Below are 27,015 nucleotides of genomic sequence, written 5' to 3'. Positions count from 1 at the left end.
ACCCTTGTGCCTGTACTGGACACATTACTGCTCACCCTTCACCTTGTAAGAGCTGCTGGACTGTATTTGGTATTTCCATGCCTCTGAGTCCATGCCATTAATCTGCTTTAATAAAATACCACCTTCTTACTTATAAGTGCACCTGTTGTTGTTGTTTTTGGCAGAAACCAGGACAAGGAGGGCCTTGCCCGGCCCGGGAACCATTGGATCCCAATCTCCTGTATTCTCACTGGCATCATGAGATTGCATTGGGACCAATCCTGCAACTCACCTTTTGCTGCAGCTGCCATGAGCAGTAGGGCTGCAAATGCAGCAGTGCCTCCAATCTGCGCCATAAAACTTCACCTACATGGAGGTGAAGTTAGGCTTGCGCCCGTAGTCTACTTCATCGTATGTGTGAAGTGCAACCCTGAATTTGCAAGCATATGCCCACTGAGGGGTGGGAGATGTGGAGCAGGTTTCCTCAAACTCGGCCCACCAGATGTTTTGAGACTACAATTCCCATCATCCCTGACCACTGGTCCTGCTAGCTAGGGATCACAGGAGTTGTAGGCCAAAAACATCTGGAGGGCCAAGTTTGAGGAAGCTTGATGTAGAGCAACTTCAAAAGAACAGGCAGTGACAATTGCCTGAAAGCAAAATAGTTACAGAGAGCAGTTAACAAGGATGCACAGTGACCAAGTTAAAATGGAATGTTACTTGATGTTAAGACACATGTCCTGGCTCTGATAAGCCAATTTAACATATGCTGCGGTAAGAACCAACAAAACTGCAATCTCAATTCAAGTCATGGTTGACAAAACTGAACAGTCTGATAAATTGCAATAATTCAGCAGTTTCCTTTGAATCTCTATGTTCCAGTGTTCTCATTTTACAGTGTAGTTACAGTGTACCCTGTTCTAATTGGCTGAAATTTCCCCCTGAACCTGTGGCACAACTGCATTAGCTACTGAATAGTTTTCCGGTCCAGATCAAAGTGTGGTTTTGATTGATAAAGCCTTAAGCAGCTTAGCACCGCACTGGCTCAAGGACCACCTCTCCCCACATGAACCAGCGTGGATCCTGCATTTGTCATCTGAGGCTCTTCCTCGTGCTCCCTCTCTGAGGGGGTGCAGAGAGTCACAACATGAGAACAGCCTTCTCAGTGGTGGCTCCCAATTTATGGAAACTGCCCAGGGATGCACCACTACTGTGTATTGTTAGGTGCTGGGCAAATGCATTCTTGTGCCCCCAGGCTTTTGGAACTTATTTTTTGTTTATCTTCTGGAGCTGAGTCGATTCTGTTCTTTTCTATATGCTACTGATGTATTCTGGGTTGTATTATTGTTTTTCCACTTTTAAAATGTTACTTGTAAGTTGCTTTGAGTTCTCTTTTCTGAAAATAACGATAATAGCAATAATAATTTCTTCAGACTCAGCTGCCACAGGTTGTACTTTACCTTAATTTATCTGTATTTCCTTTTGAACTGAGATACAAAAGGAGCTTCTATATTAGGGTATGATAATATGTATGTAAAAAGGTAAAGGTAAAGGTACCCCTGCCCGAACGGGCCAGTCTTGACAGACTCTGGGGTTTGTGCGCCCATCTCACATCTATAGGCCGGGGGCCAGCGCTGTCCGGAGACACTTCCGGGTCACGTGGCCAGCGTGACAACGCTGCTCTGGCGAGCCAGCGCAGCACACGGAACGCCGTTTACCTTCCCGCTGGTAAGCGGTACCTATTTATCTACTTGCCCCCGGGGGTGCTTTCGAACTGCTAGGTTGGCAGGCGCTGGGACCGAGCAGCAGGAGCGCACCCCGCCGCGGGGATTCGAACCGCCGACCTTTCGATCGGCAAGCCCTAGGCGCTGAGGCTTTAGCCCACAGCGCCACCCGCGTCCCATGCAATATGTATGTAGATGTGTGTATATATATATATTATTATTAAATATTAGAATTTGCCTAGTTCATTTGTTAAAGAATATAATTAATTTGTTAAAAGATCTACACTCAGTTGACAGCCTATTAATTAGTTTGGTTATCCAGAGCTTTGTTTGCTCCAGAAATAATACTTAATGATACTGTAAAGCAACTACTCTGCATCAACTGAGTTTCTTTCTTCTTTTGCAGACAGTTCGCCATGGGTTTCCTTATCTTCCCACTGCCTTAGCTTTTGACCCAGTTCAGAAGATTCTGGCTATAGGGACAAGAACAGGTGCTATTCGAATGTATCCTTTGCTAGTATACCAAAAAGTATGATTTGCAGCATAACGTACATTTTACAATCCGCGCTTTTAGCTTGTTTTCCTGCGTTTGCACGTTCCAACAGGGGAACAGGAGGAGGATGACATAGGGAGGGGGCTGAGACAGGAGGGGAGGCAAGTGCTTCCATCTCCCAGTTGCTTTGGATGGTGAAGCATGTCTTCCCTCTCAGTTTGGGGAGCAGAGCAAAGGAATCCTGGAGTACTGTGTCCAGTTCTGGGCACCACAGTTCAAGAAGGACACTGACAAACTGGAACGTGTCCAGAGGAGGGCAACCAAAATGGTCCAAGGCCTGGAAACGATGCCTTATGAGGAACGGCTAAGGGAGCTGGGCATGTTTAGCCTGGAGAAGAGGAGGTTAAGGGGTGATATGATAGCCATGTTCAAATATATAAAAGGATGTCACATAGAGGAGGGAGAAAGGTTGTTTTCTGCTGCTCCAGAGAAGCGGACACGGAGCAATGGATCCAAACTACAAGAAAGAAGATTCCACCTAAACATTAGGAAGAACTTCCTGACAGTAAGAGCTGTTTGACAGTGGAATTTGCTGCCAAGGAGTGTGGTGGCGTCTCCTTCTTTGGAGGTCTTTAAGCAGAGGCTTGACAACCATATGTCAGGAGTGCTCTGATGGTGTTTCCTGCTTGGCAGGGGGTTGAACTCGATGGCCCTTGGGGTCTCTTCCAACTCTATGATTCTATGAATCTAGGGAGGGAGGACACCTACACTGCCTCAATAAAGGTTGCTTGTTGCTCTTCTCTGAAGTTCTTTCCCCTACTTTTGCAAGCTCCAGATTAAAGCAGCATCAAACAAAGTCTTTTTTCTTCTTTTCTACCAGTCTTTGAAACAAGCAATATATCCATGTCAGCTCATTGTTCAACCTCTGGGTTCATCTCTGATGGATTGATTGAGAGATATAAAAACTCTCATCTTTCTCTCTCTTTCTCTTTCTGTCTCTCACACAAATAAACACTTAGATTGATGGTAAACTACCCCAAAAGTATGTTTGGCGTGCATGCAGAGTGGTGATGGAATTTGGATTATTCATGAGCTTTTTATTGTCAATGGAGAAGGGAAGAGGAGGTCCTTGGGCGCAAACTCCTCCACCCCAAATGTTTGACTGGTATGAGAATGGTGGGAGAGATTTTTTTCATGGGTCAGACTGGGCCTCTTTTTAATTTCTTTTTTATTTAAAGCACAGTGGTACCTTGGTTCCCAAATAGCTTAGTTGTCAAACAAATTGGCTCCCGAATGCCGAGAACCTGGAAGTAAATGTTCTGGTTTGCAAATGTTTTTTGGAAGCCAAACGTCTGATGTGGCTTCCACAGCTTCCGCTTGAGTGCAGCCATTCAGAAGCAAAGCTTTTGGTTTTCGAACGGTTTTGTGAGTCAGATGAACTCCCGGAACAGATTGTGTTCAAGAACCAAGGCACCACTGTATCTGAAAATTTGATATGGGCTTATGTATGTAGCAGGAAACCCCCCCCCCCCAATGTAATGCAATGCACATATGAATCACCTTAGGCACTATATTCCACCAGCACCCCAACCTACTTCTGTTTTGCACAAAAGAATACTGTCTCAAGAGGACCTTGATAAAGAGAAGCAGTAAATGCCACATACAGGAAGTTCTCCCTCTGCAGATAAGCAAGTTAGAACTGCTAGGCGTCTTGAAAATTCAGGGTCTCATAGAGCAGTATTTCCCAACCTTGGGTCTCCAGCTGGTTTTGGACTATAGTTCCCATCATCCATAGTTAGCAAGACCAGTGATCAGGGATGATGGGCAGTTGTAGTCCAAAAACAGCTGGAGACCAAAGGTAGGGAAACACTGTCCTATAGCAAAGAAAAATGCAATTTCTCACTTTATTCCAAAGACAAATACTAGGCCAGCCTTGTCGTTAAACTATTCAATGTTATGATGCTATGCAATTACGTACCAACTCCACTATATATTTTATATTCTGTGTTTTGAATTAATTCCTTAATTAGTAAAGAAAATAACTTTTCACTGGTCTTGTTTTAGAATTTGTCTTTATAAGTATTCTCTGTGTGCCTTATGCTCCAATAAGGAAACATTTGGAGGAGGCAGCTGCACTGGGAAACAAATACATTTAAGTACAACAAAGCCTGAGACTTCACAGTATAGGAGTGTGCATTAGGGAATTCTCACACGGGGCTTAATCTGCCCCAGGGAGACAGTGGAAGGAAAACTGTAAAATTAATGCTAATTAAACACACCTGGAAAAGGACAGAGCTTGCTTGAGCACCAGACAGGTATCCACACAGAGATTGGAATTTATAAGAAAAGTGTTTATTTTGTTTGTTTGTTCTTTTATTAAATTTCTACACTGTCCCTCATCCCAGGATCACAGGGCGATTTACAATATAAGAACACAAGAATACATAACATATTAACAAATGAAAACAATACTCCCTAGTTTAAAAGGCCATATATTGTTTAATTAGCCAAAGACTAATTAAATATAGCAAGGACAGGTCTGTCTTCAGGCCACCGCACAAAATCAGCTATTGTTGTCCTACCATTTGTCCCTGGACTATAAGAATATAAATAAATAAAGTGTATTAAATTCCACAAATATCAAGGGCTTCGCCAATGCAACACTGATATGGACAACAACTTCAGACAAAAAAAAGAATACTGTAGTGTAGTACCAAACATGCCCACATCACATACTTCAGTCACACCTCCAGCACCTATCTGTATTAGACAGTGCCAGTTAAAAATGGTTAACTGTGTTTTATTTTGTTTTGCTTTTATTTCAGCTATCAAAAACTGTATTAACTGATCCTTAACTTTGACTCTAAACAGATTGGGCAGGCCGGGTGTTGATTGTTATTGCCAACACGAAGGTGACGCTGCAGTTCTGCAGCTTCAGTTTTTGATAAATGAGGTAAGGCTATATTTACAAAAACACAAATGTTTATTTAAACATGAGCAAAGTTATATGTTCAAGTTTTTTTTTCTTTTTAAGGGGGCATCTGTGGGTGGAATTCCCAGTTTGAAAAAGCAAGTTTCCAGCATTTGTAGAATCTGAGATAAAAGGCAATACTTGCAAGCACGTCGCTTGTGTGTGTGAGAAACCAGCCCCAGCCTACTCTTACCTTTCAGTGCTTTTGACCAATGAGTGCAGCCATAGAAATGATTCACATTTAGGATGTGATTAGACCAAGAGAAAGTTAAACACTGATTGTTTAGACCAGCGGTTGCCTACCTTCTGGGGTCCAGGGCCACATTTGGAATTTTAAGAAGGTGCTGAGGGCACCAGTCAGAAAATGGCTGCCACCAGGGGTGGAACATAAGAAGCTGCCTATTTAGGTAAGTGGCAGTAAATCTTTGGGGCCTTAGGCAAAGGTTCTGCAAGCAACATTGACATTACTAGGTATGAAGTTGAAATTCAGAACCTCCAAGGTACCTTTTCCAGAAATGCTGTCATAAGAAACTGCTTATTGCCAAGTCAGACCATTGAGTCATCTAGGCCGCTATTGTCTACAGCAGCCTCTCTCAACCTTGGGTATCCAGATGTTGCTGGACCATAACTCCCATCATCCCTAGTTAGCAGGGATGATGGGAGTTATAGTCCAACAACATCTGGAGACCCCAGGTTGAGAGAGGTTGGTCTACTAACTGGCAGCTTTCCAGGATTTCAGGCACGAGACATTCCCAGCCTTACCTACATTGGTTCCCAGTATGTTTCCAAGCACAATGCAAAGTGTTGGTGCTGACCTTTAAAGCCCTAAATGGCCTCGGTCCTGTATACCTGAAGGAGCATCTCCACCCCCATCATTCTGCCCGGACACTGAGGTCCAGCGCCAAGGGCCTTCTGGCGGTTCCCTCACTGCGAGAAGTGAGGTTACAGGGAACCAGCAGAGGGCTTTCTGGGTAGTGGCGCCCACCCTGTGGGATGCTCTCCCATCAGATGTCAAAGAAATAAACAACTTTCAGACTTTTAGAAGACATCTGAAGGCAGCCCTGTTTAGGGAAGCTTTTAATGTTTGATGTTTTATCATGTTTTTAATGTTCTGTTGGGAGCCGCCCAGAGTGGCTGGAGAAACCCAGCCAGATGGGCAGGGTAGTAATAATAATAATAATAATAATAATAATAATAATAATAATAATAATAAATAATTAATAATAATAATAATATTTGTACCACATCCATCTGGCTGGGTTTTTCCAGCCACTCTGCGTGGCTTCCAACAGAATTATTATTTCTTAATTATTATTATTACTATTACCTGAAGATTGAACCTGTTGGACTAGATGACCCTCAGGATCCCTTCCAGTTCTACAATTCTATGATTCTGTGACATTTCACATGCCAACATGTGCTGCCCCACTGCCCTTTCCACATACAGGGCTAGTTAGACAGGTGGAGCTGAGGCATCTGGATGCATAGATAAGATGGTGGAGTTGGAAGGAGGGGTTTGGATTTTTGGAAAATCTGAAGCATTTCGGGGCAGGCTGATCTGTGCAAAAGGAACAGATGACACTTGAACTGAAATGGAACCAGGCTCTTGGTGCTTACATATAAAAAAAAATAAAAGCAACAGAGCAGCTTTTGAACTAACCCCTGAAGGAAAGCACACACAGGACCTGGAGATCATCCAAGATGAAGGTGAAAGTCTTCCAGATCTTCCAGATGGCAACGTGATAGAATGCCAATGGGCTACTGTTGTCCCTGGATACAATCTCTCTAGGAAGAACAAAGAGGGCTGCGTCATACAGATCTGTGCTGTGGCCACCTGCCACTTTGAGATTGCCCAGGATCTCTTATTCCCCATTCCGTCTTAGTGGAGAAGTCATAGCCCCCCCTCGAAAACACAAAGTGCAAAATAGGTTCTAAAGGGCAGGTATATGCAGAGATCAGGTGGCAATTAATCCCAGAACAGCCCATCACCCAACTTCAGAAGGTATTGATCTGTTTCCCTGATGGATGTGAATGGCTAGACAGAGCAGCTTGCCAGTCAGGATCCACCTGAGCTCAAATCCTTTAAAGCTGGAATGTAGTTAACAGTCCTTTGTCACAGACTTTGGAGTTCCCTCCCCAGAGAAGCTAGACTGGCTTCCTCCTTATTGTACTTCCTCAGGCAGGTGAAGGCGTTTCCGTGTGCTGCTCTGGTTTGCCAGAAGCGGCTTAGTCCTGCTGGCCACATGACCCGGAAGCTGTCTGCGGACAAACGCTGGCTCCCTTGGCCAACAGAGTGAGATGAGCGCTGCAAGCCCAGAGTCATCTGCGACTGGACGGGTCAGGGGTACCTTTTCCTTTAAGCTGACAAAAGGAGAAACTGAAAGTGTACTTTGGGCTGGCAGAAAAACTGTCACAAGCAATAGGATCTTGTCGTTCAAATGCAACTTCAAAAATTACTAGAACCCATCCACTTCTCCATAATGTCTGCAAGATTAAATCAACACTTGACACACTTGTTTTCTGTTGTTATTATAGGGTGCTTTGGTCAGTGCAAGTTCAGATGACATGCTCCACTTGTGGAATCTAAGGCAGAAACGGCCAGCGATTCTTCATTCACTGAAATTTAACAGAGAAAGGTAAGGCATAACAAATTCTCACATTTAGTTCCACAGATGTTGCTGTTGTATATTTTCTTAGTAGCTGAAACCTACTTAAACTATGTTTATGCATTTACAGATAGGTAGCCGTGTTGGTCTGCCATAGTCAAAATAAAAGAATTCCTTCCAGTAGCACCTTAAAGACCAACTAAGTTAGTTCTTGGTATGAGCTTTCGTGTGCATGCACACTTCTTCAGATACCAATCTGAAGAAGTGTGCATGCACACGAAAGCTCATTCAGGTTATGAATTTTTTTATGTTTATGCAGTTAATCTTATAGTAGTTCCTGTACAGAACTGAGACCAAGAGCAGCCATGGCTCCTTTTCTCTGACGCCATTTCTTTTTGTCATGTGGCAGGTTAGGTGGGGGAGGGTTAGCGTGCACTATAATATTTGGGTTTTGAAGTAGTTGTAATTGCCAGGTTAAATTATACTTGTAGGATGTATGAACATTTGTTTCCTACTGAGAAATCAGCTGGATTTCCAGTTTCAAAAGATAAATGATAGGGAGGGGAGCCATGTGTGTAGCCAAGGGGGGGGCAGGGAGGGGCAGCTGCCCCCCCATCAATAAAAATACATAGCAAACTGAGGTTCTATTCCCCTAACAAAAGGCCTGCCCCCCTCACAAAAATCCTGGCCGCACCAATGACTGGGAGCTGCATAATTCTTTCTCCTGCCGCTGCTGTTTGTCCTCACAAAATCACCCCTACCCTGAATAGCTTTTCTCTCCACAGGGGGAAAGATGTAGGGACTGGTAAAGCGAGGATTAAGCCCCCACACCTGCCCCTGCTGCTCTTCCACCTTCATTTGCTGCCTCTCATACTGCTTTGTAGTGTTGAAAAAAGCCAGCACATAAGTGACACCTAAAGAGTTTCCGTCACCCACGTATTGTCTAGTTGTTGCCCCGTGATTTGCACTGTGAGAGAAAGGAAAAGGCATCTTTACAACTCACAGCTGCTAGAAAAGAAAAGAAAAAAGGTGTATGGAATCCTGCTTCCTCTCCTTTTAGTAGTCAGAATCTGTTTTAAAATGCCCCTTCATCAACAGCATTTTATTATTGCTTAAATTTCACCCGGGTATCCTTTGTAACAGACTTTAAAATGTATTCTTAATTTTGGTAGCACTGTCTGTTTCATGTACCTAAAATTACAATTAGGGCTCAATTCACACTTTCACTTGTCCTCTATTTTGATCGGATTGTACACCAATTAATTCCCTGGTTCAGAGAGCTTTTCTCATTATTCCACAGTGTACCTTGTGAAAATTCAATCTTACCTGCTGAATTGAAGCCTGATTAAGCAAATTCTCTCTTTGGATTTTCCATGCATCTGATAAGATCTGATTCAGCAGGTAAGATCCAATTTTCACAAGCCCCAGCTGCAAAATAGTGAGAAAAGCTTGATGCACAATACAGTAAAAAAGGAGGTCAAGCAAAAGTGTGGATGAGCCCTTGGTGTAATCCAGCATGGTTTCATTTCAGAAATCTCTCCTATTACCTTGCAGTAACAAGATTTAAGTCTTTTTGAAAGTAAAGCTCACATCTCTGGATAAAGGCACATGAGGGCCATCAACCCAAATGACTTTATCATGAAATGAACTCAAAGCTCAGTGTTAAGCAAGGGGAGAAATTCTCCACTGATCAGTTCTGTTGGTGGCAAGGGAAAAAATGTAGGTATAAAAGGAAAATTCACAGGATACTAAGATCCAAGTTTGGGGCAAATACTCTTTGGTAAGAGAACCCTAGCAGAGATTTAAAATCACAAAACACGCAGGAAAGTAAAGCATGGAAATATATGCTGTTAAAATTTTAAAATATGTGCCCTTGTGAGTTCCTTCCAAAATTTCCATTTTGCTTGAGCGTAGAAAAAGACCACACCTTTGGTAAGTTAACAATATGCTTTACTGTACTTGCCAAAGATCTTTCCAACTTTCCAAAGATCAGATTCATGTGCTTCAGAATAGGTTGCACAGACAGTAAAATTTAGCTGTTACAAAGTGGTGAAAGTTCTTAAAGTATGGATATAGGAACTCAAGACTGAGTGGCTTGTGAGAGCCATGTGGTCCGAGCTTGGAGCAACCAGCTCCACATCCTCACACACTAAGCTCCTCAGGTAGATTGGGGAAACAAAGACTTGCTTACCTAGTCCCTCCCCGGGTGAGCTAAGCCTTTCAGGACAACTTACTCTATGGTCTTAACTCCTTCATGCATTAATTAGAACTTAAACACGTTGGTTATATGAGGCTGGTTATCCCACAAGTTCAGTGAATGCGACTGAGAGGGAAGGTAGACATATTGATGGCAGCCTCATATCTATCTGCATTGGGCTACTATCATGGTTGCCCTATAAAGCAGTGTTTGGGGTGATTAAATAATGAAAAATGGAGGATCAGTGTGCAGGGTCAAGATGCTGAACTAGCCCCCATCTGTGACTTTCATCACTGAACTGCTGGGGCTCATAGTCTGAAAAATAAACCGCACTGAGTGGCGGGGGGGGGGGCTGGTGGAGAGATGGAGTTTCCAGACTAGGGGAGCGGTTCCACACTGCTCATGGCTGCTTGCTTTATTGGAAATTAGCACAATCCATTGTCACATCTATTTTGCCCCAAGTATTATGTGATGGGCACAAGGCAGCAATTGGATACTGGAGTCGTAGGCAAATTCACTTTGCAAAAATATGACCCAGGCCTGATTCTGCAGATTTAATTTTTTTACATTTTTTTCCTCAGTGTGAAGCAGGAATTTGTCACATACGAAAGTACATAAGGGCATCCTACATTCCATGCTCATTTGTCCTTAATTGTTCAGCAGTTCGTGCCACACATTTTTTTAAATAATGTTTTCATTAATCTGGGCAAGTTCTTCTCTGAAGCTCAGTAATGATGATGAGCTTCTGTGCCTGTAGCAGGCTCCCTCCCACACAACCCATTTTCTGCTCATTCTGACTTGGGTTACCAAGGCAATGAATTATTGCACACAAACAGAATCTCAAAGGAGGATAAAGTTTCTCGCCTGCAAGTTTCTCATGGTGCATGAAGCATTGTGCTGGCCAGCGCCTCTGACGCGCCAGTGACCCACCTTTAATTGCTAACCGCATGGTGAGAGTGGCAGCGATTGCTGCTCTTGGTATGCCAGCTTTGTGGTCGTGGGCCGATGAAGGACACAGAGCGTCAAGGGGGAGGGCCAAGCAATTTCAGCCTGCCCCCTTGCTGTTCCCATTGGCTGTGGAACCCCAAACAGAGTGTCTGATTGAGAGAGCTCACTGCCATTCTCTCACGAGTTCAATTTTTAAATATATATAATTACAATTTAAATGGTGTACAGGTGGAGTGTTGGCTGCTAATGCAATGATCAGTACTTTCTGTTAGGTCGGCCATAAAGAAAGCTGTCCTCATTTAAATTCTCTCGGTCTATTTTGCAGGATTATTGTAAGGAATAAGATGTGGAAAAACCTGAGCTGCTTGGAGAATGGGTACAATTAAACAATGGCACAACTCTAACTACTCTTTAAGTTGCCCTTCCCCTTCCCTGGCTTGCCATTTTCCTCCTTTGAAGTCTCCTCTTCCCAAAGGAGCTATTAAGTGCATACTATTAAACACATTAGTGTGCAGTGTACTGTGTGCAGCCAAATGCAGGTGTAGAACCTTCACCAAAATACTGAATAATTATTTACTCCTTACCAGGAGAGCTTGTCTAGAACGATAATCTCAATTTTTCCTATACATACTGGAAAAGCTCCAATTTAACTGCTGCAACCTGGTATGATTTGTGCATGTGAAAACAAACTGTTGTCACTGTATTTGTATCCATAACGTCATTGTATTTTTCCAAATACAGAATTACTTTCTGTCACTTACCATTCCAAAGCAAATGGCTCTATGTTGGAACAGAGAGAGGGAATACTCACATTGTGAACATTGAGTCGTTCATACTTTCTGGATACGTTATCATGTGGAACAAGGCCATAGAACTGTAAGTTTTTAATTCACCAGTTTTCTATTTGCTGGTGTTTTTCTGGTTATTTTTATGAATACCAGTCTCTGTCTGTTATATGTGCTGCCTTGAGGTATATTTTTAATCTTCCTCACTCGCATTCATAAAAAGTATTTTCAACAAATGTATTTTCATGTGTCTATTTCCACCCCAAGAAAAATCTTCTGTTAATCAAGAATTAACAGAAATCAAGGACTTCCAAAAAAGATCTATGTTGACTTTTCACTGCATAATTATTGTTCGTATAAGAAACAAACATAAAGGTAGGGAAATGCAGAACTTTGCTTTGCAGAAGCCAAGCTGATTCTTCCTTGACAAGGCTTAGTCTTCTGTATGTTTAATAATTCTCTCTTTTAATAATGTTTTCCACCAATTTGCTCATGACAGCTCCCCACCCTCTTTTAATTCATTGCCTTCTGTCAACGAGGCTGATTTTGAGTATAATCGCCACTTCCCACCCACAGTTAGGATTATACTCAGTTCAGTTATAGCACAATATCCACAACATTTGGGGCAACTACCTTTAATATTGCCCACTTGGCCTACAAGGTAAAAAAAAATCCATTTCACTCAGTTTTTCATAGCGTTGGTTTTGATTTGCAGATCCACAAAGACTCATCCTGGCCCCGTGGTGCACCTAAGCGATAGCCCAAGAGATGAAGGGAAAGTGAGTAAGAGGAACTACAGTATTTTTCTTTTGTCACTCCAACCCTTTTCCTCCAAGGAATAGCCTTACGTAAGAATTATTGAACTCCTACCGCCTGCTTCACAAACTACAGCATAGTGAGACTTCACAAGCGTGTGGACTCCTGGAGAGGAGCTTGCAGCCGCTTTGCTTCTCCCTTCTCCCACTTTGCTTCCTTTTTGATACTACCCCAGACTGAACCAAGTCAGAGGGCTCGTCCCACTTTGCTGTCACATGCCTAGAAAACACAGCTCCATGCAGTTTTCAATTTGCCCTCCCACTTTCTCCAGGAAAAGCTGCTCTTTACTGCTGAATCGGAGTAAAGCTCAATCCATGGAAAACCCATTTGCTGTTTGTGGTGGTTCAGTGGTAAAGAGTGTTTTCCACCCCACGCAAAAACAGCAGAACAAGCAGAAGTGTGGTTGAGCCCAAAGTTTGACTAAGTGTCATGTCCTAACCTGGGCTTGTGCTTAAGCGCTCTCTCCTCACTAACTGTAAGCTGTAGCTAAGAACACTCAAAGATTGGCTTAGCATGCTGTGCAAACCAGGCTATATGTAGTATACTATTATATACTAAGCAATGTGCTTCAACTGTCTTCTGTGAGACAAAAACATAATTTTATTTAACTGGAAGCATTTACTTGTGGATTTTGTCATGTGTATATTAGTGCTTGATAAGACTCTTTTTTTTTTTAAGTCAGTTAAATTTCTTGTGCTTATGAACTGACTGCTTAGTTAGCCAGTATAATATTACAGCATGATACAGTACAAATATTGATTCTAAACTGCATATACAATTCGTAATAGAAATGTACCCTGATAATAATAATTTTACTGGGCTATTTTTTTAAGTCTCAATAGTTCTTATGACCACTACTTTGCTGATACTGAAAAATGTTTTAGCTAGCTACCATCTGTTTCAGAATGGCATAGAAACCCTGTCAAAGAAAGAGAAAACCACGTGATGGGTAGAAGTTGTATAATTAGACATTTTTTGAATTAGTAATGCCCTTTTAAGTGGTTGGGACAATTTCTGTAAAACAATGTTGGGGGATCTGCATGGCTTTTCTAATTTCTGACTTTCGAAGTACAATTTTAAAAATTATATTAAGTCACTAGAGGTAATATTTTATGGATATGTAACAACTTTTTTAGGCTAGATAACCAACAAGTCCCCCACCCTCATAGAGCTGCTATTTTTAAGAAACTGCAGTTCCCGGGGTTCTTGGGAAGTCATGTGAGCTAGATGTGCTTTAAATGTATGGGGTGCATCTGCCTGAAGATGCACTGGAAAGTGTTGGATAACGTTTGTTTGCTGCACTATCACTTGATTTCCTGCAAGCATGTCAGGATGAATCCTCCTGAATGCAGGTCTTTTGGAAACGACCGAGGTCCCAGCACCACAGTCATAAACCTGTGAATAAATCGCAGGCTTGCTGTTTCGCAGATTTATCTGAAGAGTGCTATCAGAAGATGTAAATGGCTTGTCCTAAAGACTGCGATATATATATATATTTATGATAAACAATTTATGATAAATGATTATAAAATAAAAGACAAAAAGGCAAGAATCGAGAGCTGTCCCTCTTTGTATGAATAGGCTCAATGTTGAGTATCACATGTAGACCATGGTATCTGAAGAAAAGACGATAAATCATTTTGCTCTGCAACTACTTTTTTCGCCTCTCTCCCTGATTGATCTAGTAACAACTTCAGCCCTATGGAATACACATCTGTAGATTTGAGAAAAAGATTGACAGTGCAGAAAAAAGCAGGGTTCATCACAGAGACACAGTTATGCTCTTCAACTGAGTCACCGGGAGATGACTCACTAAACTGGAACGGGCAGCTGAATATGTACCTTATTAACACAGTCATCTGCACTGTGATAAACTGACATGCAAAAGTTAACTGTTCTGGATTGGCAAATTTTGGGTTCCATTGAGTTCCCCTGACAAAGTGGTGAAGCCTAAGAGAGTAGTGTATCTGAAGAAGTGTGCATGCACACGAAAGCTCATACCAAGAACTAACTTAGTTGGTCTTTAAGGTGCTACTGGAAGGAATTCTTTTATTAAGCCTAAGAGACTAAACCACAACTGGGGAAATAAGAACAGACCTTTGTTAGTCTGAGGGGCTTCCCTTCAGGCAACACGCTAAGTCAAAAATGGGTAGCTTAGTGTGACGCAGCAGCAAATTGAACAGGGAGGAATGAAGTGACCCTTTGTGCAGGATTCCCTGCTGGGAATTGGCTTGTTTGCTTGCACCAAGCAAGATTGAATTCCCTGTCATGCCCAGGAGTTCAGCCCTCCTTTCTGCAGCCACATGCGATGTCAGGTGTAGGACAGGGGATGCTATTTCATGGACCAAATGGAGAGGCTTGGTTTAGCATTATGTGTGAATTTATCCAGTGTGTGCTAATTGAGTATGTCTGGCTTTGAGGTCTTAGGCTGGAGACAGGCAAGACTTTAAGAGAGTCGGAAGTGGTATGATAGAAGCATTGCTTCTCATGCTGTCCGTCAGGGATAGCTATTGTGTTGTCCACAAGATGTTGTTGAAGCCCAACTCCCTTCATCCCTGCTCATGGGCCATGCTAGCTGGGGGAGTGTCAGAGTCCAGCAATATTTGACGGGCACCACATTGACTACCCCTGGTGTACATAGTCTTTTCTTGTGTCCCATTTTTGCCTCATGTAAAAGGTTATGCAAATTTACAAAGTTCTTAAAAAAAACAACTACAAAATGTGCAAACCAGAAACCAAACTTGATGTGATGTTAAATACATCCTAAGGTGCTACTGGACTATTTTTTAATTTTTTTATTTCAACTGTGTTGAAATAAATTCAACATGGCTACCTACCTGAATTTTGAATGTAATGTTCATGTTTTAAAAATGCAAATAGCATCAGAATGGGGTGGGGAGTTTCCTTCCCATGAAAATTGCAGTTTCCGGGGAGAACTTTCTTCAGGAATGAAGCAGGGGAGGAAAAGTTTAGATTCCCACCTACACACCTGCAATGGTCCTGATAAAACATCACATCTAGTTTGGCCCAGAGACGAAAGTGGGACAGGAGAAAGAGTGTACATATCAGGAGCTGCAACGACTCGACTCCGACATACCATCTTCCTCTCACTGAAAAAACCAAAACCTATTGTCTGTCTCCAGCCTTCATTGTGACACCTTCCAGAGACACAACAGATAATGAATATTATGCAGCAAGTTCCATTCAGGTCTCACAGAGCATTTGGAAAGCAGAGTAACAGGTAAGGCAGAACCCAAGCAAATTATATTAGCATAGGACGCAGTGCTGTTTCCACTGAAGTCAAAACAAAACCTGTTGATTCCACTTGCCCTGTACCTAGAAAGCTTAGGTCCAAGTGGTTTTCTGTCTGAGCGGTCTTTGCTCCACTGCTTTCCCCTAGAAAACCCACTGTTTAGGAGTAAGAACAAACGTCAATCCGTAAAAAACCAGATGGCCATTTGTTCCAATTCAGTGCTAAGGTTTGGGTTTCCCCAGGGGGAAGGACTGGGGGAAACGCTGGTTGGATAAGCCCCGAGTAAAATTGCAGCTTGAGTCATTATTCCTACTTAGTGTCTTCCATTAATTATGTTGAACTGTTGCCTGTAATTAGGAAAATAATTCTTCGCAGTGGAATAAAAGCAGATTTTCTAATTGAGGTACACATCTTTCTATGTGTACCTCAACTTAAAACACCCATTTTCTTTTCTGTTTTATGCATGAAAAGATGCTAAGGATATATAATTTAAATAAATAGTTAAACAAAAACAGCTAAAGAAGCATTCAGAATAAATGTTTTCTATATTGCCTGTGCTCTGGCGACCTCTACGTTAGTTTCCTGCAATGTGTTATACCCAGCGCAGCGTTTGAAAAGGGTCTGGAAACTGCAGCTGATGCAAGATTCAGTGGCCCGATTGCTGACTGGAGCAAGACAGTTTGAATAAATCTACACCAAGCTTAGTGTGACTGCGCTGGCTACCAATTAGTTTCCGGTCTCAATTCAAAGTGCTGGCTTTGACCTATAAAGCCTTTTGCTGCTCAGTACCTTAAGGACCACCTCTTTCCACATGAACCAGTCTGGACTCTCCTCTGTGTGCCGTTTCCATAGGAGTTGTGGATGGTGGCAACATGAGAACGGGCCTTCTCAGTGGTGGCTCTCCGCTTGTTGAATGCTCTCCCTAGGGAGACCTGCCTGCCACCATCACTGTCTGTTTTTAGGCACCTGGCAAAAGCCTTTCTGTTTACCCAGGTTTTTAGCCCTTAATTTGGAGGCTTTGTGGTCATCTTTTTTGTGGGGTGAAGTGGAACTGTATTTTAGGTTCTTACTTTATTCTTTTTTATACTTGGATTTAATGGTGGTTCTTTTTTTACACTGTAAGTCACTTTGAGACCCCCCTTTTTTTTTTTTTAAATGTGACAACGAAGTGTAGTAAATCATAAGATAATTATAATTTGAGAACACAATTGTTTTGTTTTCTCCCCCCCCTCCCCCATAGTTGTTGATAGGCTATGAAAATGGGACTGTGGTATTCTGGGACTTGAGATCCAAAAGAGCAGATTTAAGACTATACTACGATGAGGTAAGCTATTTATATTTACTTTAAAAGCACAACCCAAATGTTTGGGTGTGTTGAAAAAAATGCTATTAGTTAAAAGGGGTCCATTTTCAGAAATGTGTGCAGTTACTGTAGTTGTGCCAGGGGGTCTGAGTAGACCACTGCAAGCAGGTCGAAACATGTAAAGTAACGGAAAGTATGGATAATTTAGAAGGATAAAAATTTGGATAAGTATTGATATGCAGTTGTAAATATTATCATTAGGACCCATGGGAGGGATGGGGGAAGTCAGGAGATTCAATCTCAATATTTGGATTTGGAATTGTTTTTTGTTACATGTTTATATTTAAAAAAATCAATAAAATTTTATTTTTTAAAAATAAGTAGACTAGGTTAAGATTAGGTTGCTAATCTGACTATGTATGTCAGTTCTGTGTTGATTACTTCCTCTATGAATTACTGCTTCAATTGTTGTGAATTTAAATATAAAAAAGCTTATACAGGCTTCTCAAAGGAAGGCAAGCATAACTTTCACTTTATTTGTATTGCCTTACTGATACTATTTAGGGACGCGGGTGGCACTGTGGTCTAAACCACCGAGCCTCTTGGGCTTGCCAATCAGAAGGTTGGCAGTTCGAATCCCCGCGGCAGGGTGAGCTCCCGTTGCTCGGTCCCAGCTCCTACCAACCTAGCAGTTCAAAAGCATGCCTGTGAAAGTAAATAAATAGGTATTGCTGCAGCGGGAAGGTAAACAACGTTTCTGTGCGCTGCTCTGGTTTTGGTGTTCCATTGCGCCAGAAGCGGCTTAGTCATGCTGGCCCCATGACCCGGAAAAACTGACTGTGGACAAACACCGGCTCCCTTGGTCTGTAAAGCGAGATGAGCGCTGCAACCCCAGAGTCGTCTGCAACTAGGCTTAACTGCCAGGGGTCCTTTACCTTTACTACCTGCTCATGTCTGGCCAGAATTAAACTTTCACATCCCTAAGCAGCCTGAAGTCTTAAGGAACACTTTTGCCTCTGTGACGCTGCCTGGCCTTTCAAGATCAGTGGTGAAGGCCATACCATCTGCCCTTCATTAGCAAAGGTTTGATGGGTGGGTACCAGGAGCTGGACCATGCTGAATTTCCTGCCCAAGAGGTAAAGCAGGCTCCCTCCTCCCTGTTTTCAGTCAAGTGTGTCTTCCCCTTGAGCATTGTTCCGCTCTCTGGACACCACCACCCTGAGCTAATTTTGCGGGGGGGGGGGAGGAGAGAGAGAAATCCCATTGCGCAAGCCAGGTTCCTTTCATAGGGCTTCAACTGACGAAATTCAGTGCATTGGGCTTCCACTGATAAGAGTTCCGACTAAGCTTGAGGGAACGCTTTTTGACAGTAAGAGCTGTTTGACTGTGGACACTCCTCCTTGGAGGCTTTTAAGCAGAGGCTGGATGTCCGTCTCTCATGGATGCCTTGGCTGAGATTCCTGCATTGCAGGGGCTGGACTAGATGACTCTCAGGGTCCCTTCCAACTCTACGATTCTATGATTCTATGGGGTGCTTTAGGTGAATCCTGCCTACGATATTTATTTTCATGTAGGACACTTTAGAAAATTAGTTTGAAAAGTGGACTACAGTCGTACCTTGGAAGTCGAACGGAATCTGTTCCAGAAGTCCGTTCGACTTACAAAACATTTGGAAACCAAAGCACGGCTTCTGATTGGCTGCAGGAGCTGATCTATATTAGCAGAATACTTGTGAAAGATGTTTCTTATGAGTAGCTTATTTTGTATTCTTTTGGTTTTATGTGTACAAGTTCCCTAGAGCTAAATTATGGCATTTGGATGGTAAAATAGAGAGGATATTTTAAGCTTCTGTAATTCTAAGGTATAATGGTTTTATTGTCAGATATAGACTATTTTGCCTGTCATTGCTAATATTTTTTATTGTTTTTTAGGCTATTCATTCTATTGGGTGGCATAATGAAGGGAAGCAGTTTATGTGTAGTCATTCTGATGGCAGCTTGACTTTGTGGAATCTAAAAAGTCAAAGCAGACCTTTCCAGATAATTGTTCCACACGGTAAGTTATGGGGGGCAGACACTAAACCCTATTTGGTCACACAGAACTGAGACCATAATCTTGAACTTCTCGATAGTAGGTAAATAGTGTGCAGATTGTTGTTTCTGGGGGCAAAAGAAGCAGTTTACTGCTGTACAGAATTGATTACCCTGATAACTCAATGAAATGCAATGGAAGGATTGCTACATTTGAGGTGGGATTTTTGTTGCACCATTTACCTGATTTTATGTTGTAGCTGCTTCACCTAATCTCGATTGCCATTGTAAAGAATATGTCAGGGGAATGAATACCCCCACCATCTCTGAAAAGAGAGAAAATCTCCAGAAATGGGTCCTGTATGAGGTGCAGACAGCACCAGCTGTTCTTGGGATATATCCCAGCAGAGAACCATGCACCCTTCTATTAGTCTAAATATCTGGGATAAATAGGTCAAGCTTTGCCTTCAAGGAGGAAGAATTGCCGCAGTTTCTGAGCCACAGAAATTGGTTTATCAGCACCTATCTGTTCTTCCTAACTCAGGACACCCCATCCATCTCTGGGTGAACTACCTGGCCTGGTTTCCTTTTGACCAGGTGTGGGGAACCTTTGGCCCTCCAGATGTTGTTGAACTACAACTCCTATCAGCCCAGCAAGCATGGCCAAGGGCTAGGGATGGGAGTTGTAGTTCAGCAACATACGGAGGGCCTAAGATTCCCCGTATCTACAAGGTGTGACCGGAAAGTTCGGTGAATGGTCACAGAAATCGGACAGCGAGAAATATTCGAACATACAATCGGCATTGGAAACCCACAAAATGCTCACAATTGTGTACAGAGATGAAGCTGTAACTCGAAAGACAGTGTGTGAGTGGTTTAAGTGTTTCCGTGAAGGGCGGCAAACCATCGAAGATGACCCTCAGTCTGGCAGACCATTGATGAGCAGAACGGCAGCAAACTCATGAACGGAAATGAGTTGATGAGTTATTGATGTGGGATTGGCATTTGTCCGTCCGAATGATGGCAGAAGAATTGAATATTCTGTGTGAAATCGTTACTGGGTTGTCCCACCATCCATATTCTCCCGATCTGGCCCCACTGGATTTCTTTCTTTTTCCAAAACTGAAATCTGTACTGAAAGATTTTCCAACATTTCACACGTCCAAGCTGCTGTGACAAGGGAACAATGCAGTACAGAAAGAGGACTTCTCCAGAAGTTTCCAACAGTTCTATGAACTTTGTCAACGATGCACTGTATCAGAGGGGACCTACTTTGAAGGTCTGTAAGGCATGTATGTTCAAATATTTCTTGCTTTCCAATTTCTGTGACCGTTCACTGAACTTTCCGGTCACACCTTGTATTTTAGACCGTAAATGTTGCCTCCCACCCGACACCCATTCCAGGCAAAATCTGGCTCATTGAATGGTTGGAATCTACAGATAATCACTATGTGGAATGTTTTTTTAATCCACAGTAGGTTATTGTTTCCACCCTGGTTCTTAAAGAATAACCCTGAATTTACTAGCCAGTACAAGCAGTTGTGATTTTTGCAAACGCCTTAAGGTAAAATAAATTTGCTATTTCTGTGTGAACTTTTAACAGGTAAGATTCAACGAGATGGGAAAAAAGTTGAATCTTGTAAACCAATTCTTAAAGTAGAATACAAGACCTGTAAAAATAGGTAAGTAGGGTCCCCCCCCCCCCACATTGCCCTTTGCTGTGCTGGAAGCTTAATCGCATTCGTAGCTGTGCTGAACCTCCCAAACATGCTGTTTCTGGAACCCAGAGACTGGCAGAATGCTGTAGGTTCCATGTCCACTCTCAGAAAAACAACAACACACCGTCCCAGCTAGACTCTGCCCCGTTTTAAAACATAGGTCTCTTTAAAGCCTACAAATATGCTGTGGACATCCCCTTTGTACCTTCTGGAATGGTTGTCCTAAAAGCTTCTGTATTGCAGGCCTTAAGGGGGAGGGCCCCCAGCTCACTTCCCAGCACATTTCCACATGAAAGTGCTAGAAAATAATTTGCCTGAAGCAGAGCTGCTACAAACAGCAGGCAGTCCTGGGATAAATGGACCGGTGGCCTGACTTGTATCAGGCAGCTTCATAATTAAATCTTTTCCCCTATAAAGATCAGTGCGAGCCCTTAGAATTTAATCACAATTTGCATACAGACTGCATTCCTTTTTGCAACTTGCAAAAATATTTGGGCTGAAAGTCAGTGCAAAAATCTGAAACAATCATTTATTTATTTTTTCATTTCTTCCCAATATAGTGAGCCTTTTATCATTTTTTCTGGTGGACTTTCTTATGACAAACCTTGGAGAAGACCTAGTCTGACAATCATGCATGGAAAAGCAATTACAGTACTTGAAATGGATCACCCCATTGTCGACTTTTTAACTCTTTGTGAAACTCCGTACCCAAATGGTGAGCGTCTTTGTGTTACGATCTTAGCCTGAGCTCTGAAAGCAAGTAGGGACCTTGTACTCACAGTAAAGCAGAGAGACCAAAGATAGCAGGGTTGGAAAAAATCCTCCAGTAATTCGAGTCTCAAAGGTTCTGCCACCCACAGTTGGTCTAGGATTTTGCAGAGCCGCCTCATTGTAGGCAGGTTTTTGTGCCTTGTCTATGGGAATGTGTGGAGCAGAGAGTTTGTTCATACTAATATTGTCCAAAGTTACTGAAGTGTCCCTCAATTTAAGTGGGTGTATCAGATCTGATCTGTATGTGCCATAACAGCAGAGTTACCATAAAAAGTACTTCTATGTAGTTTGGACCACATGTGGCAGCGGGAACAATGTAATAGGCTTCCAATGTGGATTTTCTGCATTGCATGGTGAGTACCTAGGTGGCACCACAGTTCTCCAATGCCCCACATGAATAAAAGGTGCGCCAATGAAAACTGGTTGGTTGGCATCTGTCTGTCTCAGGAGACAATGGAAGAGTGGACCTTTGGGGATGAGGTTGGAGAGTTACAGCTCCTGCTGTGGCTCTAGAGACCGATAGGGGAGAGACATGGTTTGTTGCAGCTGGGGCAGATAAAGCCATCCAATTGTGCTGATTCAGGTGTACCATGGTGTTTCTTCTTTCTGTACAGTCGTACCTTGGTGAACAGCTTAGTTCCCAAACGCCGCAAACCCAGAAGGGCGTGTTACGGTTTGCAAACTATTTTTGGAAGCCGAACGTCCGACTGGGCTTCCACGGCTTCCAATTGGCTGCAGGAACTTCCTGCAGCCAATCAGAAGCCGCACTTTGGTTTTTAAACATTTTGGAAGTCGAACGGGCTTCCAAGGTACGACTGTACTTCTTTCTGTACTCCTCCCAATGGTTATTCCTCCTCTGGTCACTGCTGCAGATACACAACTTGACTGTCTCCAAGCGCTGCAGTCGTCTGCAAGGGATTCCTACACCGCGGGGTTAATGTTGCCAGTCTTCACATCATGTTTGCAGACATCTTTGAAATGCAGAGTTGGTCTGCCAATGGGCCTGGCGCCTGAAGCCAGCTCCCTGTAGACCATGTCTTTGGGGGCCCTGACATCTTCCATTTTGTGGACATGGCCAAGCCAACATAGAGATTGCTGAGACAGGAGTATGAAGATGCTGGGAATTTGGGCTTGGGAGAGCACATTGTTGTCTCAGACTCTGTCCTGCTATGTTGTGCCCCAAATCTTCCTGATACAGCACAAGTCAAAGGCATTGAGGCATCACTCCTTGTCTTTATACTAAAGACAAATTTATAAGTTCATAACAATCAAGTTTACGACCAAAATAACATCATCTCCCCATCAGTGTTCCAAACAGGCTTTTTCCTTTTTAAAAATCATTTTATTAATTTTTCCAAACCATAATTAACAACAGCATAAATTTCAACTCATGGTACAGCTCATAAGGCAGCTACATAACTTACAGTCCAATAGTTCCGTTCCCGTTTCCCACATCCATACCCTTTCTCTCCCTTTTCCCATTATAAATCTTCCCCTTTCCTTCACAGGGAAGTCTTATCCGCATCAGTAGGAATGTAGTTTAATAGCATTTGCTTCAGTTTGGAAAACCCTCTTCAGCTATTCAGAACCCTGCCTAAAATCCTTCATTTTGTGAATATATATGATCTGGTTATTATTTAATGTCCTAGTTCACTAATATATGTGCTTAATTCTTGATTCATAGAAGTGCAAGAACCCTACGCTGTAGTTGTACTATTGGAAAAAGATCTCATTGTCGTCGATCTGACTCAAAGCCAGTAAGTATATGGTCTGCAGGATGCTACTACTCATTTGAATGAAGGTCAGCTTTATTTATTTATTTTATCCAAGCTTGGAAAAATAGAATAACAAAGAAAGCCATCATGTGTTAAAAAATAAACAGGCTCAGTTTCCATCTGTAATTGTGTAAAATCTATCTTTACATAATTACATAAGCACATAATTTAGAGTCTCTTGCTGTGTAATCACTTTTTATGTGCGTTTCCGAAGCTTGTTGAGTTATTTGTTTTCCATTTTCCCAATTAAAGGGAGGTGGGAAGAAAATATTCTGGGATTAAAGTTCCAAATGATGAATGTACTGCTTTTATTACATATGTTTGTGACTCTGTTGTTTTTTCTATGGTTTTTTCCATAACTTTCTTGCTTATCCTACTCTCTTTAGTCTTGCCACCTCAGGTCTTTGCAAAGAATTGAAAGAGAATGAAGACCGGTCCCTCATTTTGTTGCGTTAACTTGGTTCCTGTCACTCTGATTAAATAGAGGCAAAACTGCCTTATAGTGGAATTTATGTTTCATTTATGTTCAATTTATCTTTTAAAAAGTTCTGATAAGCTATCAATGATTTTTTTTAAAAAAATCCTCCCATAGATTGCTAGTATGTATGTATTACATAATTTTCTGCTTTAAAAGGTGAGCTAATACAATCCCATAAAATATCTTTCTCAAATAGCTTTCCAATATTTGAAAATCCTTATCCCATGGACATTCATGAATCACCAGTTACCTGCACAGACTATTTTGCTGACTGTCCTCCCGATTTGATTCCTGTGCTATATTCCATAGGCGCTAAGCATAAGAAGCAAGGATACAGCAATAAGGTAAAAAGAGGAAAAGTTGGGTGCATTTTATTGAAGCAGAACTGTATATTTATTGGCACAGTCTTCTGTATAAAGCCTCCAGACTGTACTGTCTGCTTTACAGTACAAGCTTTTAGAAATGAAACTTATTAGTTGATGATGTAATGCAGTTAGGAATGTGGCCAAGCAGGTTTCTTTTGAAAGCATATTCCCAATGGTTTGTGCTTCTTCTTTGTTTGTTTTACTGGGTTGAAAGATAGAACACAGAGCATAGCTTCTCCCTCAAATCTCAGGGGGATAGGAGGAATGTATGAGAGAGAGAGAGAGAGAGAGAGAGAGAGAGAGAGAGCGCCCTCCTGGACGTACATAGGAACCACCCAATTTAGGGCTTAAAAGTAAGCACTGGAATCTGCCCCTAAAGCACAAAGACAGCAGCTATAGTTGAATGATGACCAAAGTTTATTTTTAGCTTTACCCCTCACACTTCCTAACATCCCTTAAGAAACTACAGTACCCAGAATCCTTTGGGGGAGAGAGAATGAGTGTGCTTTAAAGCAGGGGTCAGCAAACTTTTTCAGGAGGGGGCCAGTCCACTTCCCCTCAGACCTTGTGGGGAGCCAGACTATATTTTGGAAAAAAAATATGAACGAATTCCTATCCCCACAAATAACCCAGAGATGCATTTTAAATAAAAGCACACATTCTACTCATGTAAAAACACGCTGATTCCCAGACCGTCTGCGGGCCGGATTGAGAAGGTGATTGGGCTGGATCCAGCCCCCGGGCCTTAGTTTGTCTACCCATGCTTTAAAGGTATAGTGCAGAGCTTTCCAAACTTTTCATGTTGGTGAAACACTTTTTAGACATGCATCATTTCACTACACAGTAATTCAATTTTACTAGCTAACCAGAGGTTAAACGAACCCCTTTCCAGCCCTGGGAGGAGCACACGCAACATTCACATGACACACCTACATACTGCAGCTGACACACTAACATATATACAGCTGTAAGTTGTCACTTTCCTGGAAATAAAATGCAGCATTTCAGTATTCTAAATGTAACTCCTCTGATGGTGTTTAGGAGTGGCCTGTCAGTGGCGGAGCATGGAACCTCGGAGCACAGACGTATCCTGAAATTATCATAACAGGGTAAGGAAGCTGCTATTATAGGATGCTGCTTACTGAAGGAGTGGTGGACCCATTTACGGACCCAACCAGTTTCTGATTTCCCCTTGACCTTGCTAGCTGTCCTCGGGGGTTGTCTCTGGTGATTCACAAATTGACTTCTAGGCTTCTTGTCCCAGTTTTCAGAGCTCAGTCTTTCCATGCTTTAATGAAGAGCTGAAAGATGTGAGGCAGCTAACAAGGACTGGCTGTCACAATGGCTTACCAGCTGTGTTCAGTCTGTCTCCCTCACCGCAGGGAGACCCAGGGCTCCTCCAGTACAGTATTGCATATGTGTTCCACAGCATGTTTTTAACACGGGCACCCCCAAACTCAGCCCTCCAGCTGTTTCGGGACTACAACTCCTATCATCCCTGACCACTGGTCTTGTTAGCTAGGGATGATGGGAGTTGTAGTTCCAAAACAGCTGGAGGGCTGAGTTTGGGGGTGCCTGGCTTAACACAATAATAGTGAATTCATGGCGGATTTAATTGTTCTTTATTAGTGTTTATACAGTGTTTCCTCATAATTGACATGTGGATGGACACCAGCATGAAGTTGCAGGATATGCACTGATTGGAAAAGAAGCAGTGTGACTGCCCAAAACATTTGCTGCTGCAAACAGTATTGAAAGTGGGATGTATTTGACTGCCCCAATAGCACCATGAGCACAAATCATCATGAATGTGCAATATATAGGGCATCTGCAGGGGCCTTGGTATATATGTGACGTTTAGGCTGTGTACAAACTGGAGCTTTAAAGCACATGTGAAGCAGATGGGCAGGGTATAAATAATAGAATTCTTCTTCTTTCCCTCAAAGAATCCTAGCCACTGTAGTCTGTTGTAACTCTATGAAGGGTTAAACTAGAATGCCCAGAATTCTTTGAGGGAAGAAATGTGTTCTGAATGTGCTTTAAAGCTTCAGCTTGTACACAGCCTTACTAAAAGGTTAACTGTTCTGTACTTTGTTTTAATTGACTTTTAATCTATTCTTTTTAAGTCATGCAGATGGAACAGTGAAATTTTGGGATGCTTCTGCCAGTAAGTGCCAAAACACAATTTTTAAACCATTAATAACTGCATGCTACAAATTTAAGGGAAATAATTGTTTAATTTGTTCATTATTGAAAGGATAGGATTAATGTAACAAATGAAATGAAGTTGATTCCCGACATTTCAGTGAGAATGTTGGTGGAAGGAGACCCACATCACTGTGGGGTTTCTTTGTCCAAAGCCATTTGTTCCCCTTTGCCTCCTGTTTCTGTGACATCATGCTCCAGGGTGACAAAATAAGAAATCCTGAAATGTATATATGTTGATTTTTTTTTTTAATTCTAAACCAGAGATGGCCAACCTTTCAACATCTCACTCTTCTACACAATTTTTCAAGGTAGAGGAATTCTGTTTCTAGGGACAGGGTGATCAAGTGAAACATTCAAACGACACCTAGTTTTTACGCACGTTTACCTGGGAGTAAACCTCACTGAACCCAGCGTGAATTACTTCTGAGCAATGCATGGGGTTGAACTGTTATCCCATTGCAAGGGAAATTATGGATTTAGAGAGGGATGATGAATCAGGGCTTTTATGCTCTGGAAAGGCATTAGTTTATGAAAATTATTATGGCTGGAATTCAGCTGAAGAGCTCCACTAGCGCAAGCGCTTTTGGCTGTGCAG

At 42.3% G+C, this 27,015-nt stretch overlaps 1 protein-coding gene across 4 annotated transcripts in view; it reads left to right on the top strand.

Moving 5' to 3' along the window:
- Positions 1–27,015, top strand: part of STXBP5L (syntaxin binding protein 5L) — a 67,376-nt gene that overhangs the window by 8,445 nt on the left and 31,916 nt on the right. For 3 of the 4 annotated variants that reach the window (XM_082206049.1, XM_082206048.1, XM_082206047.1), the window contains exons 2-14: positions 2,110–2,207; positions 5,068–5,149; positions 7,703–7,803; positions 11,660–11,794; positions 12,419–12,482; positions 17,013–17,096; positions 19,007–19,130; positions 20,709–20,787; positions 21,384–21,538; positions 23,279–23,351; positions 24,044–24,191; positions 25,254–25,321; positions 26,339–26,379. In XM_082206049.1, coding sequence (XP_082062175.1) covers positions 2,110–2,207; positions 5,068–5,149; positions 7,703–7,803; positions 11,660–11,794; positions 12,419–12,482; positions 17,013–17,096; positions 19,007–19,130; positions 20,709–20,787; positions 21,384–21,538; positions 23,279–23,351; positions 24,044–24,191; positions 25,254–25,321; positions 26,339–26,379 — 1,252 coding nt within the window. Of the gene's footprint in view, positions 1–2,109; positions 2,208–5,067; positions 5,150–7,702; positions 7,804–9,073; positions 9,175–11,659; positions 11,795–12,418; positions 12,483–17,012; positions 17,097–19,006; positions 19,131–20,708; positions 20,788–21,383; positions 21,539–23,278; positions 23,352–24,043; positions 24,192–25,253; positions 25,322–26,338; positions 26,380–27,015 lie in introns of those variants that run through there. The other variant, XM_082206050.1, reaches the window with a different exon arrangement.

This window comes from Podarcis vaucheri (assembly GCF_965113315.1).
Source record: "Podarcis vaucheri genome assembly, chromosome: 17".
Classification (NCBI taxonomy): Eukaryota; Metazoa; Chordata; class Lepidosauria; order Squamata; family Lacertidae; genus Podarcis; species Podarcis vaucheri.
The sequence above is the reverse complement of the archived record's forward strand: the minus strand, read 5'-3'. Positions and strand labels throughout refer to the sequence as shown.